The sequence below is a fragment of the Rana temporaria genome, chromosome 1, assembly GCF_905171775.1.
Source record: "Rana temporaria chromosome 1, aRanTem1.1, whole genome shotgun sequence".
NCBI lineage: Eukaryota > Metazoa > Chordata > Amphibia > Anura > Ranidae > Rana > Rana temporaria.
In genome coordinates, this window is record NC_053489.1 from 569894536 (window position 1) to 569910429 (window position 15894).

The 15894-nt window shown below is 42.4% G+C and overlaps 1 protein-coding gene across 4 annotated transcripts in view; it reads left to right on the top strand.

Moving 5' to 3' along the window:
• Positions 1-15406, top strand: part of CNOT7 (CCR4-NOT transcription complex subunit 7) — a 60203-nt gene extending 44797 nt beyond the window's left edge. For all 4 annotated transcript variants that reach the window (XM_040334658.1, XM_040334660.1, XM_040334662.1 and 1 more), the window contains 3 exons: positions 7914-8058; positions 12079-12189; positions 13790-15406. In XM_040334658.1, the coding sequence (XP_040190592.1) occupies positions 7914-8058; positions 12079-12189; positions 13790-13918 (385 nt within the window). In that variant the 3' untranslated portion in view covers positions 13919-15406. The remainder of the gene's footprint in view (positions 1-7913; positions 8059-12078; positions 12190-13789) is intronic.
• The last annotated feature ends 488 nt before the right edge of the window (positions 15407-15894 follow it).

Below are 15894 nucleotides of genomic sequence, written 5' to 3' on the forward strand. Positions count from 1 at the left end.
TTGCACTGATCAGCGGCTTTGAAATTGTGCAGAGGTAGCGCAATTTCAAAGCTACACTGGTGTTAAAGCGGTGGTTCACCCTTAAAAACAAGTTTCTACCATGAAATGCTGCATACTAGCGTGAGCTACAGTATGCCTTTATTTTATTTTTTTGCGCCGTACTCACAGTTAATCCCGTAGTTAAGTTTCAGACTCCCCGCAGGGAATGCGCGTTCCTATGCAGAGGGGAAACATGATTGACGGCCGGCTATGGCGCGTCACGCTTCCCGAAAATAGCCGGAGTAGGACTCGGCTCTTCACGGCGCCTGCGCACAGACTAGGAGCTGACTGCGCAGGCGCCGTGAAGAGCCAAGTCCTATTTCGGCTATTTTGGGAAGCGTGAGGCGCCATAGCCGGCCGTCAATAATGTTCCCCTCTGCATAGGAACGCCTACTCCTCGCGGGGAGTCTGAAACGTAACTACGGGAATAAACTGCGAGTACGGCGCAAAAAAAATAAAGGCATACTGTAGCTCAAGCTAGTATGCTGGATGGAATGGTAGACATTTTTTTTTTTTTTTTTAGGGTTGAACCCCTGCTTTAACCAGGACTAAGGATCACTGTAACTTACAGGGTAAAATTAAGGGCCTACTATAGCTAAAAATATGCTGGTAACTATATGTGGTAAATACCTCTTTAAAGTGAAAGTTGCAATATGAGACGGACCATATAACACTGCTGGAGGTGCTTTCACTGGTCAGTTTTTGGTTTAACCCTTTTGGTGATGGTTCCAATCCTCTATACTGCATTGTGAAAGACTTTAACATTACTTACACTAAGCCCATGTTCAGTAAAAGAAGGCAAACGGGTCCCTTAAAAAAAATGTTGCTTCCCTAACCGTTAGCTAGGTGAAAATTCCCAACAGCTGCAAGTATTGCTAACATAAAGAAAACAAATCCATTTCATTTGTATTGGTTATTCCAAGAGCCCAATCATTTCCTTTCCAGCTGATTTAATGTTATAGTTGCTCATGAAGTTTCATCCCCTATACTTCGTCCCTCCTCATATCACTATTTGACCCTTTGGGGCATCCTTGTTTTTCTGAAATATCCTGTTAAAGTGGTTTTAAAGCCTATACTTACCCAAGCCCTCATTCGACCCAGCGCTGTCCATGTCTGCAGCTCTTCTCTCCCCTCACTGGCTATGCTGGGGCACCAGGGACCATCCGCTCCCAGTGCTGTCAATCAAAGCCAGAGACTAAAGTGGGCGGGGCCAAGTGCCCCCATGAGAAGCGGCTTACCATGGGGGTAGTGGGCAGGGAGGAGGAGCCAGGAACGCTGGTGGGGGACCCAAGAAGAAGAGTTTTGGGTACGCTCTGTGCAATTTTATTGCACAGCATAGGAAAGTAAAAAGATATTATTTTTAAAATAAATTCCTCTACAATCCGTTTGCCTGCACCTTTTAGAGCAAAGCAAGGAAATTGGCCTATAATTTCAGACCTGGTGGTTTAATACCGGTCTCATGCGTATTTAAGACTTTATATATCCTCAAAGGGAATATACTTGAAGCAACATCTCCAGTCTAAAGTTCACCTTTAAAAAAAATATTTTTCTCGAATCGTCTTCCAGGGCAGCATCCCAGAGATGAAAACTCATTAATCCACCATTATTAATTTCACAGTCTCGCCTGCGTGCCTCAGTTGTTGTGTTTCCTCTGGACCCACAGGAGCTGTAAGAAACATTTATTTTACCTTGACTCTGTGCTAGTAGCAGGAGGCCCCCAGCCAGCATCGCATCCAGCCCAGCGGGCCTTGGGAGGGCAAGCAGGAGCAGCAATTCTAAGCAAAAAATTTGCTCTGCATGAGATTTCACCCCTACAGAAGGGTCTGCAATCATCCACCCAGTCTGGAACAGAAGCACTGGCTTTTTCCCCATACTGCAAGGCTGCAGGGACCTGCTGCTGCCGCCGCAATCTGGTGTGCCTGGATCCCACAGAGGTGTCGCACGGGTAAGTGCATTTACTGGGTGCCCGCTCGATCACAGCCATCAGAAGTCCGCCTCCTGAGGACCCCCCACGGTCACCCCACGAGCGAAACGGCGCCCAACCCCAACCCGCCAGCAGCACTCCATCACAGCAGTGCCAGTTCCTCTACTCGTGGACACTCGTGGACACTCTCTGCGGGGTATTCCAAGAAGACTGCGGCATGTGCAGGTATGTCCACCAACCTGCATGGGGCCAGCTGGGGGCGGGGTCGGCGCTCAAGCAGGGAGCAGTTAAAAAGGCTCCTCCAAGAGGATCCTGGTGGCTGACCATGTCTGACGCTTCTCCACCCTGCCCTGCAGATCCTGCAAGCCAGGACAGCTCCAAGGTAAGCCAGAATACTCCTGTGTCACTTCTGTCTTAACCTCATTTGCAAATACTGCCCACTCTGAGGCACTCTTTGACCACCCTTGCTCACAGGGACCCTTTCTGTGCTTGACAACAGGCAAGGACCCCAGAGGAAAGGAAAACAAAAAGCAACAAAACGTGTGCTTAATGCAATGGGTAATGGAAATGAATGGAAAAACCTCTATGCAAAAAATGCATAGACAAAATGGTGGCTAAAGAATCGCAAGGTTATCTGCACGAACTGCTCAACTCCTTTAAGAAAGAGATAAAGAGCACCGTGGCACCGCTACGCTCGGCTATTGAGTTAGAAGCGCCAACTAATACTAGTCAAACCTGTACTCCATCTACCAGCAGGACATGCGTGTCTGCGGGTAACAAGGAACAGGCTTTTTTGTTTTGCTGTTCCCAGCTGTCCAACCAAGACCAGGCATTTGGTTTGCAAGGTGCTTCATTCTCTACCCCCACCCTAGTAAGTATTGCTTGATACATCCTCTCTGATGCTGCCCTGGAAGACTATTCGAGAAAACAGAGTTGGGTACCTGGTAACTCTTTTTATAAGAAGTCTTCCAGGGCAGCACTAGTTCCCACCCTGAAACGACAAATAACAGATACAGAGGGAGAGCTTCAAGCTTACTGTGACTTCCTTCGGTACTTTAATAAAGCTGAGGCACGCAGGTGAGACTGTGAAATTTGTAATAGTGGACTAACGTGTTTCCTGTTTCAGGGAGGAGGAGACTATCTCTCGGATGATGCCCTGGAAGACTTCTTAGAAAAAGAGTTACCAGGTACCGAACTGTTTTTTTGTGCGCCTGTAAAGCCTGCTATCAGCAGGTCATGGGTGGAATGTCAGGCTCTTGCAGACTGTCGGTGCAGCTGTCTGCTCGTACCTTTAATACAGGCACACAGTTACTTAGGTTCAAGAATATTCAATGAACTACAAGGATGCTCACCAGTTCCCTTAGCCCCAAAGTTGTCAGCCCCAAAGGCTGTTGGTACTCGCAGTCTATTTATTCACAGAACTCCATGAATTAATGACTAATGCAGCCGTGTAGGCGGAGCCCCTCACCTTATCTTACCCAAAGTCTATAGGTTTTGGATACAGAAAATGATACTTGAAAATTTGGTGACTCAATGAAAGTATAACTAAAAGCAAAACATTTTCTTTCGTTTTGGATAGAGTGGAGAGGGATTAGAACACTTGTCAGATTTTATTGCTGTCTGGGCCCCATTAGGGAGATCCACCCTCTCCATTTGTCCTGTTTTACCATTATCATTGAAACTAAAAGAAAATACCAAATTTTGGCTTGTCCCCAGAAAAGTAGTAGAGGGGAAATCTACCAATGGGGATACTATTTCTGGTGACCTGAGGGTTCCCAAGGGATACCATTAATTTGCAGGGATTTCCACTCACTTCCTGTTTTGATTATGGGACAGGAAGTAAAGAGAAATCTCTGCAATAGGACACAGATGGTGAAAAAAATCTGACTGGTTACAAACCTTTCTTGCTCCAAAATGGAAAAAAAAAGTTTTGCCTAAAGTTCTACTTTAAATCTTCCGATGACATCTACTTTTAATCATCCTAAAAACAAATTACATTTACCTTTAGGGCAGCCAAAATATCCAAGAATGTGTAAATTGTCCAGAAGTAGTCCAAGCTTACCGGGATAATGGTAAACTAAAGATTTCTCATTCTGTTATTTGGACTGCATTGTAAGCCTGATATTTTCCCTGGGGAGTTGTTTGATAATAAATGGCCTCAGCCAAACACTAGCCATGACTGAAAGAAATGTTTTTGTGTTATCATTCATATTCTCTGAAAAATGGCCAATAAATCATAAATGTATGTAAACTTATGAGCACAACTGTAAGCATGGCAAAATCTGAAAAAACATATCCAGCACAGCCCTCCAAATCCCACAATTTTTCTCATGTTTAAAACGGTACAGATATAAAAAAATATCAGATGATTGAAAAGACATTCGGCTTCTAACTTTCTGTATTGGGCTGGCGATTCTGCAACAAAATGTCAGAAAATGGGAAGAGGCAGTAGGAAGGAATATGGATGGAGTTGAAATCCCCTCTTTAAGTCAGGCCCAACATTCTCGGCCTACATAAACCAATTTAATGTTATTTTATAGATTATCACCTGGCCAACATTCCCACCTCTCAAGAGAAGAAGCCGAGGCTTAGATCGCACATGCACTACTTCTTATCTTTGTGCAGATAGCATAATGATCAGAAGTGGGTCCTGGTGTGACTGAAAGAGACATCTGTCTATCTATGGTCTTCGTTTGTCCCCAGATCTTCAAATAATCCTTTTTTATGACAAAACTGTTTTGCCTTGGCAATGACCTTATTTCTTGTGCCTTTGTGAAAGATGTGACTTTTAGCTGTGTGACAGCAGTACAGAACATTGGATTGCAGTCTTCTGTGATTCTTTGATAATCTGTTCATTACTTTCCAGCCTCAGCAGTGAGAAAGTTAATAAACGGAGTAGCTGTGCCATGGCTAAGAACAGGAAATGGATAAAGAGAATTTAGACAGTAATCTTGTAATCCTCATGAAGAACAAGCAGCTTCTCTTGTACGAAGGTGTTTTTATGACAACTGTAGAGACTTTCTATGAAGTCTCAATATTTGCTGATAATTTTAGCATCCACTTATTTTTTGCTGCCTGCTCCAGTGAGGTTGGTTACAAGTATCTTTCTTTCCAGCTACTTTTTTTTTTTGAGTGTTAATGGATTTGATTTGTATCGCCCTGTACTAATCTGGATCATCAGACAAATTACAAAATCAAAATTCTATAATCTTTCTGATTTACACGTGTACACTAATACCATGCGACTTTGGACTACACAGTGCATGCTGTGCAGGTAATGAGTTGGTGAATAAACACTGTGTGGAGGAATTTATTGGGCACAGGACATAACTAGTTTATTCTCATGTTTTAGGTTGTACTGCTTTTTCCATTTATACCAGGCTATACATATCTGCTCCATTGAAACAAAGCCTGTTATTTACAGAGTTCTATGGCTCAAGCTGTAATTTGCGATTAAGTTACTCCTATTCCCCCCCAAACCCTCCCCTACCGCTTGAAAGATGTTGCAGACTAACTTTAAAAGATGCAGAAATTCCAATGCAAACATACATTCTTGTAAAGCCAGCCATGATTTCAGATTTAATGAGCAGGTGATGTTGCTGTTAAAACCTGTAATGACTGACTCCTATCCTGAGAATCCTCTGGACTTGCAGGGGAGAGCCTTCCTGTTTTTCCGAAAATCTCTTTCTAGTGTTAATCAATGATATGATTTGAAATAAATAATGGTGACTGCGCTGTGTGAGGAAGTGGAAAGAGCAGATGCACAGGGAAGTGGATAGCAAAAACCCACGGGTTTTTGCTATCCACTTCCCTGTGCATCTGCTCTTTCCACTTCCTCACACAGCGCAGTCACCATTATTTATTTCATTCACATATTTCTGGCCAGGACCGGTTCCAGGTAACTGCAGCAGTGCCCCCCCCCCCCCCAAAGTATTTATCACCGATAGCGCGAGAGCCCTTCCAATTTAATGATATGATTTGACTCCGGGTCTCCAGGCAAATGTTTAGCTTTCATTTATATAAAACAGGGAATAGCAATTAAAGATAATATTATTTATAGTGGCTAATGGCACTTTGCACATGGTACCTTTTTCTTTAACTGCTTCAATACCGGGCACTTCCACCCCCTTCCTGCCCAGGCCAATTTTCAGCTTTCAGTGCTGTCACAACGACAATTGCGCTGTCATGCAATGCTGTACCCAAATTACAGTTTTATAAAAAAAAAAAAAAAAATTCACCTAAATAGAGCTTTCTTTTGGTGGTATTTAAAGCGGATGTGCCATGAAAAAAAAAAAAATTAAAAGCCAGCAGCTACAAATACAGCAGCTGCTGACTTTTAATATTAGGATACTTACCTGTCCTGGAGTCCAGCGCCGTCCGCAGCAGAGGACGAGCGATCGCTCGTCACTCTGCTGCTTCCCCCGCCATCCACGGTGAGGGAACCAGGAAGTGAAGCGCTCCTGCTTCACTGCCCGGTTCCCTACGGCGCATGCGCGAGTCACGCTGCGCCTGCCGATTGGCTCCTGCTGTGTACTGGGAGCCGAGTGTTCCCAGCACACAACGGGGGGCGGCCGGAGGTGACGTCATGCCCGCAGTCTGCCCGAGACTGTTGTGGCCGGAAGTGGGTGCAAATACCTGTCTTTAGACAGGTATCTGCACCCCTCCCCCCTGAAAGGTGTCAAATGTGACACCGAAGGGGGGAGGGTTCCGATCAGCGTGAGTTCCACTTTAGGGTGGAGCTCCGCTTTAATCACCAATGGGGTTTTTTTTTTTTTTGCTAAGAAAAACGTAAAAAGACCAAAAAGTTGAAAAAAAAAATGTTTCTTCGTTTTTGTTAGTAAATAAGTACTTTCTCTCCTTCGCTGATTATGCGGCACTTATGGGCACTTAAAGGCATCACTGATGGGCACTGGTTGGTGGAACTAATTGGTGTCACTGATGGGCACTGCTGAGTCTGCACTGAGTGTCGTGATTACCTGTACAGGGTCTCCCCTGCGAGGTGATGCTGCTGATCGACTCTCCTCACCTCGCCCTCTGTCAGTGCTGGGCCGATGTCATATGGCGTCGGCCCTGCACGAGAGGGGATCCCGCCCGCCGTCATTTTACTTAAGGCCGGCAGACGGTGGTTAATAATGACCAATTGCACAAAATACTATGATCTGAGTTCTGGATGAGTAGGAATTTAATCACCAGGCTTATTACATCCTTAGCTGTGACTTTTCCACACAGTAATTTGCATTGTTTGCCATATGGACTGATAAATATGCCAGATAAATGTCAGCTATATGGACAATCAATGGTGATGCCATAATTTAGGTTTTGGAGTAGCTAGTTTGATCAGTTCAGGGTGGAGTTATTTAATTGTTTAGGCTGTAAAGGCAGAGGTGCTGTGTAATATGTACCTGTCCTGTCGCCTGCACCCCCAGACTTTGCTCTGTTTATAAGCGTTGCCAGCCCAAGAATTCTAAAGTGATATTAAAACTTTGGATTCTTTTACATTAAAATAACAAACATGTTATACTTACCTGCCCTGAGCAGTGGTTTTGCGCAGCCCTGATCCTCCTCTTCTCAGATCCCTCATCTGTGCTCCTGGCCCCTCCCTCCTGACAAGTGCCCCCACAGCAAGCAGCTTGTAATAGGGGCACCCAGGCTGGTGCGTTCCTAAGCCGCTGTTTTGCGCTTCTCTTTCTCCGCTTTAAGCTACTACATCACTACAGGACTACTTTTCACTGATGGTCCCTAATCAGGCCATATGCATTTTTACCTTTTTTCTTGCTTACGTGTGACCATATAGAATCCAAATGGCACTTTGGATAGCGTTCCACATATTGTATAAACAGTACAGTGCTTCTGAAATGTATCACAAATATTTTATATGCACAGTGAATTTATTCTGTTGTTTTAGAACTGCTGATGTTATCTTTTATATTTTCTGTCATTTTTATTACAGTGGCTATGATTTTGGCTATCTAATAAAGATACTGACTAATTCAAACTTGCCTGAGGTTGAGCTGGACTTCTTTGAAATACTTCGGCTATTTTTTCCAGTTATATACGATGTCAAATATCTCATGAAAAGCTGCAAAAACTTAAAGGTAAGTAGTACTCAAGTGAAACCCAGGAGATAGGATTTTTTTTTTTTTTTACAGCAATTTAAATTGGTTTAATCAAAAATCTCAGTTGGATTACTACTTGGAGGTATTAGAAAATGCCAGCTGTACCTAAAACTGGTTGTTGTATGTCTGAGAAGGGAAATAAACTAAAGCTACTGCAATATAAACCTCCCCAACACTTGTATGCCCCTATGGAGCAATTTTTCATTAACTTATTCATTTATCAAGAACTTTTTCATTACTCAAAGTGGTTGTAACCCTAAAAAAGAAAAAAATGCTGCTGTTTTTTTTAAACCATGATCAGTAGCATAGTGCTGTTGCAGTGTAATTTTGTCCATTTTTTTTTTCTTTTTCTTTATATAGCTGGAAAAAAAACTGATCCTACCTTTTTTTGTGTCTCCCTGCATGTGTTGACCACAGTAATCGTGGCTGGTGATCCATGATACCGTGGTCCAGTGATTCGCCTAGGTCATCCTTGCCTGTCAGGTCCAGTCTGTCCCTGTAGAGCCGATCTCCTCCCCAGCCCGTTCCTCCTGCTTTTATTCTGACGTGTTACATACCACAATTACTTGTATCCTTTCTGTTTTAACAAAATATTCAGTGCAGTGTCAGTTTTTTTTTTTTTTTTTAATAATCCTAAATACCTTTTTGCACAGCTCCTCTTTGTGGTCACATGATCTCCCTCTGCTGGCTGACATCATTGGGGAATCTCAACCACTCCCGCTGTTATTAGATTGTGAAGCAAAGCAGAGAGAGATCATGTGACTGCACAGAGGAGCTTTGCAAAAAAGTATTTAGGATTATAATATAAAACAAACACACACACTGCACTTTATATTTTGCAAAAACAGATATGATTTAAGTAATTGTGTTATGTGACTTTACAACAGATCTCGAAAAGGATTTTATCTTATTTTTTCAATCTACTGTGTGTGTGTGTGTGTGTGTGTGTGTGTGTGTGTGTGTGTGTGTGTGTGTGTGTGTGTGTGTGTATGTATGTGTTGTATCCTATCATTTGTCCCGTTTAGAATGATACTAAAATTATGATGATTACAAATAAAGGTTTATTTTTATTTTTTTAATTGTTGTGCTCTTTTAATGCAACACTAAAAACATTAAAGCTCTAAACGAGAGAAAAAAAATAAGAAAGTTTTAAATATTAATGGTTAGAAAAAAAAGATCTGTAGGAAAATAAGATTTAAAACAGAGTTCCACCAACGTAGTAGCTCAACTTATCTGTCTTCCAAAAGTGGAAGCTCTGCTTATCTGTTCTCCAGTGCCACATTTGGCACCTTTCGGGGTAGAGGGGGGGAGCGGGTACCTGTTTTTGACAGGTACCCATCAGAAGTTCGGCCCACCGCCAGGCCTTTTCAGAAAGTGCAGCACGCTTTGTTTATGCGCAGTAGGGAACTGGATTCACTGCTGGCTTCCCTTACAGACTATGGTGGCGAGCCGATGGAAACATTGGCTGGGTGCCGACATCGCTGGATTCCAGGACAGGTAAATGTCCTAATATTCAAAATCAGCAGCTACAGTATGTGTAGCTGCTGACTTTTAATTTTTCCACGAGGGGGGCTGGAGCACGGCTTTAAGGGAAGAAGGAGTTACTGCAATTTATAGCTGTTTCAGGTAAACAATTTTTTTTAATACAGGGGTTGAAGTGATACTAAAGTCGTGTGTGTGTGTGTGTTTATTTAAAAAAAACATGTTACACTTACCTGCTCTGTGCAATGGTTTTGCACTGAGCAGCCTAGATCCTCCTCTTCTCAGGTCCTTCACTAGCACTCCTATGAGGACATCGCTTGATATGGGGACACCCGCTGCTCTGTGCACATTCAGACACGGAACCGTGGCTTGACCACGCCCCCTCTCTCTCCTAATTGGTTAACTGTCTGTGAATGATCGTAGCAAGAGCCAATAGCTTCTGCTGCTGTCTCAGCCAGTGTGGAGGGAGAGTTCCCAGACCGCCGAGGCTCTTGTTCACAGATCTGTAGAAAGATCGGGCTCAGGTAAGTATTAGGGGGATGCTACTGCACAGAGAAGGTTTTTACCTTCATGGATAGAATCCATGAAGATAAAAAACATTGAGCCTTTAGAACCACTTTAAGCATCTGAAAATTTTCAAATAATGTTGGATGCTGGGTCAATAATTTTGATTGACAGACAGCGTGTCTCAACCAATTAGAAGGGAGAGTCCCAGACATGCAAGTCTCTCACGCAACATCCCTGGATCAAGATGGGGCTCAGGTAAGTATGAGACAGGCTTTTTATCTTCATGCATAGAGTGCATTAGGATAAAAAAAACTTCTGCCTTTAAAACCACTTTAAATAGGAAAAAGTAACTAGTAATCTAATTGTACTTTCTAAGCTTCGCACTGGCAGACAACCACCTTCAGTTTGTTGCACTGCCCTTTGGCCTACCCTCTGCTCCATAAGTGTTGACAAAGGTCTTGGCACCTATGCATGCCCTTCTCAGAACAACTCACAGGCTATCTAGACAACCTTCTCCCTTGCGGATATCAAATGTCCACAGGACTATTCAGATGCTGCAGGCCTTAAGCTTGGTGATCAATTTAAACAAATCTGCCCTACAGTCCATGCAAGTGACGGCTGCATGAAAAAGTACACATCTGATTTGAAGCTACACTGCTACATAAAAAGGCACTGCTGTAGATGTAATGTCCTGGTCAGTGGAAGATGAACTCTTCTGCATTGCAGCATTATTCACGGGTCTAATGTTTCAACAGGAGGAAAATGTCTTCAAAGTAATTTTTTGTTGCTGTCTAGAGTTTTGTTGCTCATTAGTTCCAGCACTGTTTCTCACATGAATTAAAGTGTTACTAAACCCAGGACCCTGCATTCACTATATCTGGTCTCACACAGTACACAGAACATGGAAATGCAATAATTTAAGGAAATATAAACTGCTAAATACCTTTTTTCATCATTAGTATATAGCAGTCTTGTGACTTCTATCAGTGCCTGGTTAAAGCTTGTAGGAGGAGTTTCATTCTCCTCTGGCTGTCCTATGAGGCTGCAGGACCCCTGACCCTCTGTCTGGACAGTGCTGATTGGCCCTGTGCTGATCTCGCATGCACTCTCCCAAAGAATAAAACAAAACGCTCTAGCAAAAGACACCAAACTGGGGATGTGCAGCCTGACCCCAGTAACGATGTCTTATCTGTACATGTTTTGGAGACAATGCGGAGAGGATCTGTGCATACAGAATCAAACAGCCTTTTTACACAATACAGATGATTAACCCCTTATGTTCCACAATGAGTACAACAAGCATGCTTTACTGCATATACAGACTGATTTTACTGTTGTGGGTTTAGTAACACTTTAAGGCTTCATTTCCATGGACGTTTTTACAGCCACTTTTTTTTAGCGCTTTTTACAGCTTAAAAACGCCTGTCCATGTTTTTTATTTTTTTTATCTTTTTTTTTTAGCTGGAGCTCAAAAACGCCGCAGTAGCATTTTTGCGTGTTTTTTGAGCGTTTTTTAATGTCTGGCGTTTTTACAGCTCTAACTCTGGAGCTTAAGAACGCACTGGTCCTGTTTTTTTTTTTTGCAGCTAAAAAACGGCTCAGCCATCTACAGCTCAAAAACGTCATGGTGGGCATGAGGCCATAGACTAACATGGAGAGCTGTTTTTAAGCTGCAAAAAACGCTCAGAAAAGTGGCTGTAAAAACGTCCATGGAAATGAAGCCTAAGAGTTACACAGCAGATAACTTCTTCTGCATAGGTGGAGCTTCACAGGTTTGTAGTTCTGATATATCACCACAACATTAAATTTGTGTATATTTCTCATCATGTGTCCGCTCCCGATATTCATCCCATTTTTTTTTTTAAGCTCTAAAAAAAAAATTTGATGGCCTTGAATGGTTTTCCTTTTTGTTAGCATGCTCAAAGAGAGTGGAAAAAACAAAGCTAGTGATAAAATGTATGAAGCAGTAAAAAAAGTGAAGGTTCTACAGAAATGTGTTCTCTTCATCAGGGTGGACTGCAAGAAGTGGCTGAACAGCTGGAGCTGGAGCGGATAGGACCTCAGCACCAAGCAGGCTCGGACTCTTTACTGACAGGAATGGCATTCTTCAAAATGAGAGAAGTAAGACACACATAGACAGTAGATTGGGAACAAAATGATTTAAAACTCTTTACAGTGTTCAGTGATTGTTGCGGCTTGACTGAATTTATTAAAAGAAACCTCCACCCATAGCCCAGTTTTGCCAACCCCTTTGCTGGCTGATTTTCTGTAAGATGCTGCCTGTTTGCAAATATTATTCTACTTTTTCTTCAGCTGGGTACACGGATTGAAATTTGTCTGGTTCAGCAGGGACCGGATGACTTTCAAACTGCGTGTAGCCCTCCCAATTTGACATAAGCTGAACTTTGCATTGGCTTTTGTCAAACAGGACCGCCTTGTTCGATTAGCGGCTTGCAGCCAATTGGCTGCTGTGCTGATCAGTGTATTCTGACAGTGGAGAGCCCCCGCTGTTAGAGTACAAGCATTGCTTGTGTGGATACAGAAATCAAGTTTCGGATAGTCAAGACACTCCTGCAACATCGCTGGACAGAGATGGGGCTCAGGTAAGTATTAGGGGGTGCTGGGGCGGCTGCTGTACATAGAATTTTTTTTATCTTAGTAAAAACCTTCTCACTTTACAAGCCCTTTAAAGTGGAGGTTCACCCTAATAGCATGTATATCTGACCAACTCCCTTATATTCGTAACAAGTACTGTCCGCAATTAGGTTTTTTTTTTTTATGCTGTACGTACCTTGTAATCCATTTTTTCAATCTACTTCTCCCCGCGAGAGTAGGCGTTTCTATGCCTAGGGGGATTGTCTTCTGGGAGGTCGCCTAGATGATTGACGTCTGTTCCCCTCGGCGCCCATATTGCGTAGGCGCGCACAAGTTACGGGGTTTTCGAAAAAAGCCGAACATGCGGAGATGTGAGTCGACTCTATACGGCGCCTGCGCTCTGCATGTTCAGCTTCTTTTGGAAACCCTGTAACTCGTGCGCGCCTACACAATACGGGGGGCGGGGCCTTATCCGCCGGGAGGAACAGACGTCAATCATCTGGGCGACCTCCCAGAAGACAATCTCCCTAGGCATAGAAACGCCTACTCCCGCAGGGAGAAGTAGATTGAAAAAATGGATTACAAGGTACGTACAGCATAAAAAAAAAAACTAATTGCGGACAGTACTTGTTACGAATATAAGGGAGTTGGTCAGATATACATGTTATTGGGGTGAACCTCTGCTTTAACATGTAGAGGGGAGGCTATTCCCAACTCGATGCTGGCTTTACCTAATAGCCCCAGCATTTCAGCACTCCTCTCCAATGGCAATAGCTTGATGACCCAGTAGCCATACAGTTTTTATTACAAAAATTGGCAACCAGGAGTTTGTCCAGATTTTCTCACACTGCAAATGTACAACTATAAAGCCTAAGGCACAGGATGTGCACTGCTATAGTCTAGGAAGAATTCAAGAAAAATGGTATCTTTTTTTTTTTTTTTTTCCGCAGGGCACAATTTACATTTTAGATGTTCCTAGAACATGGTAAATCTTTAGTTTTTTTTGGTTCAGGTCTACATTTAGGCTGTGAAAATGAAAATAATTGGCAATAATATTTTAACATAACAGTTTAATAATTTTTTGGACTTGTTTATCAAAATGTTGTTATAAATTTTGTCCTCCCAGATGTTCTTTGAAGATCATATAGATGATGCAAAATATTGTGGTCACTTGTATGGCCTGGGATCTGGATCATCGTATGTTCAGAATGGCACAGGGAATGCCTATGAAGAGGAAGCCAACAAGCAATCATGACCTCCAAAATGCAGCTAGCACTTTTCATTGCCAAGTTCTATTCCTTTCTCCATGTTTTATCTCTGGTTACATTGGTTGGACATCTACGCACTCATCTCTCAACAGCATTTACAGTATTTCCTGTCCTCTTTTGTACCCATACAGAACCACCTAGCCCTGAAACAGCATGGATGCGTAATCTGATTAGATCCATAGCCATCATCTCGCTGCCTACCCAGGATTTTTCTTCAAAAGTATTTATGAAGGTGATAATCTTGGCCCCTTGGGGTTGGGGTGGTGCAACCGTCTGAACATCTTCATAGCACTTCAAGGCAGTGTAATGGATGTCAGGTGACAATTGTTCCACCTTTTTGCTCTTAAGGTGGCCGAAGAGCATTGTAGGTCTTGTTGATCTTTTGATGTCAATTTACCAGCTTTTCACATCTTCAGCTTTTTGTGCACCCCTTCTACCTGTCTTATGGAGCAAATTTTGCACCTACCAAGGGCATAATTAGGTGCATTAATTAAAGCTCTAAAATGTATGTGTATAGTGCAATTGAGGAACCAACGCATAAAACATAAAACAAATCTGCCTTCAGGTTGACAGCTGAATGTAAAGCTGCTAGCTTTCTCAAGCAAAAAAAAATCCAACTTCTCCAATTTTTTTTCTTGCACTCGTATGAATCTCAGCACTTAACTTTTATCCTTAAATTCGTGTTTACAGTCACCATTTTTATTTTTATGAAATTATATTTATTAAGAGCTTAATTTTGGATCTCCAAAATGAATCGCTGGAAACAATATATGGCCTGATAGAAATATTCCGTAAAAGTACAATCGAACAGTTCAGCAAGTGAAAACAAAACTTTAACTGCAGTGGATTTGATGAGGAAAATACAATACACCTTTTTGTATTGCTACAGAATTGTAATTATTTGTTGCAACAACAAAAAAACTAAGATTGTTTTTGGATGGGCATTGATCAGCATACCAGGTGTTGATGAATTATAATGACTATGATGTTACTCAGTCTATTGTTGGCCTTATGGAAGAAGGTGAATGGACAACCTCAAAGGTTCCAGCATTCACCTCTCCCCAGGGCGACTGATCAACATTGCAGGTCTTGTTGATGCTTTCGTTCCTTTTGACAGTATCTTTTCAATATATATTTTTTATATTGTCAGAGACATGAAATTATCTTTCATGGCCCTCCCATTCAATGCTGTCATTAGATTTTCTTTTCGAGTGGGTTAATGATGTATTTCTCTACAAAATTACATGTGTGTTTTTATCCACACACTGTTGACCCCTGTTCAATACATGAAAAGTTGTCATTCAGTACTTCTTACCTTTATACTTTGTAATAACTTGATTTTTTTTCTTTCCAGATAAGTTACAGTGTTGTAACGGTGTGATCCTTTTTAATGCATATAAAAAAAAAGAAAAAAAAATGTTTGCAAACAAAGGATATTTGTTTTTAGAGCTTTTGTAAATAAAGGCTTAAAAAAATATTGGTATGTGGTCAGAATCCTTGCCGACTTTGAACTGAGCAGTGGTCAGAGACTGCTGGATGTTGTCATGAAGGTGTTTATTTTTTTTATTACTAACTTACACTTCTCCCATGTGCTTAGTGCAAGATATGTTTGCTCTGCTTTCTCCTTTTCCATCGAAACAATAATTTCTGCAATTGTCAGTGTCACGGTCTGGAGTCAGGCTCAGAAGCCATGAGCTATAGCAGTTGAAGACAGGTATACAGACAGTCACTTCTGGCAGATGACACAGGCTCACCTGAGGTGCGGAGTCTAAGTGTTCACCAGAGCTCCTGATGGTGGAGATGGATTTTGCTGCACCAGGTCGCGGTCCTCAGGATCGCCCCACCAGGAGGTGAGCAAGCTGCGGTCCAGTAGCGGATAAGCAGATAAGGGTTAAACAGCAGCGTGGTCAATAAAAAAGCCAAGAGGTCAATCACGAGTGGTTGCAGGTTGGGATCAGGCAGT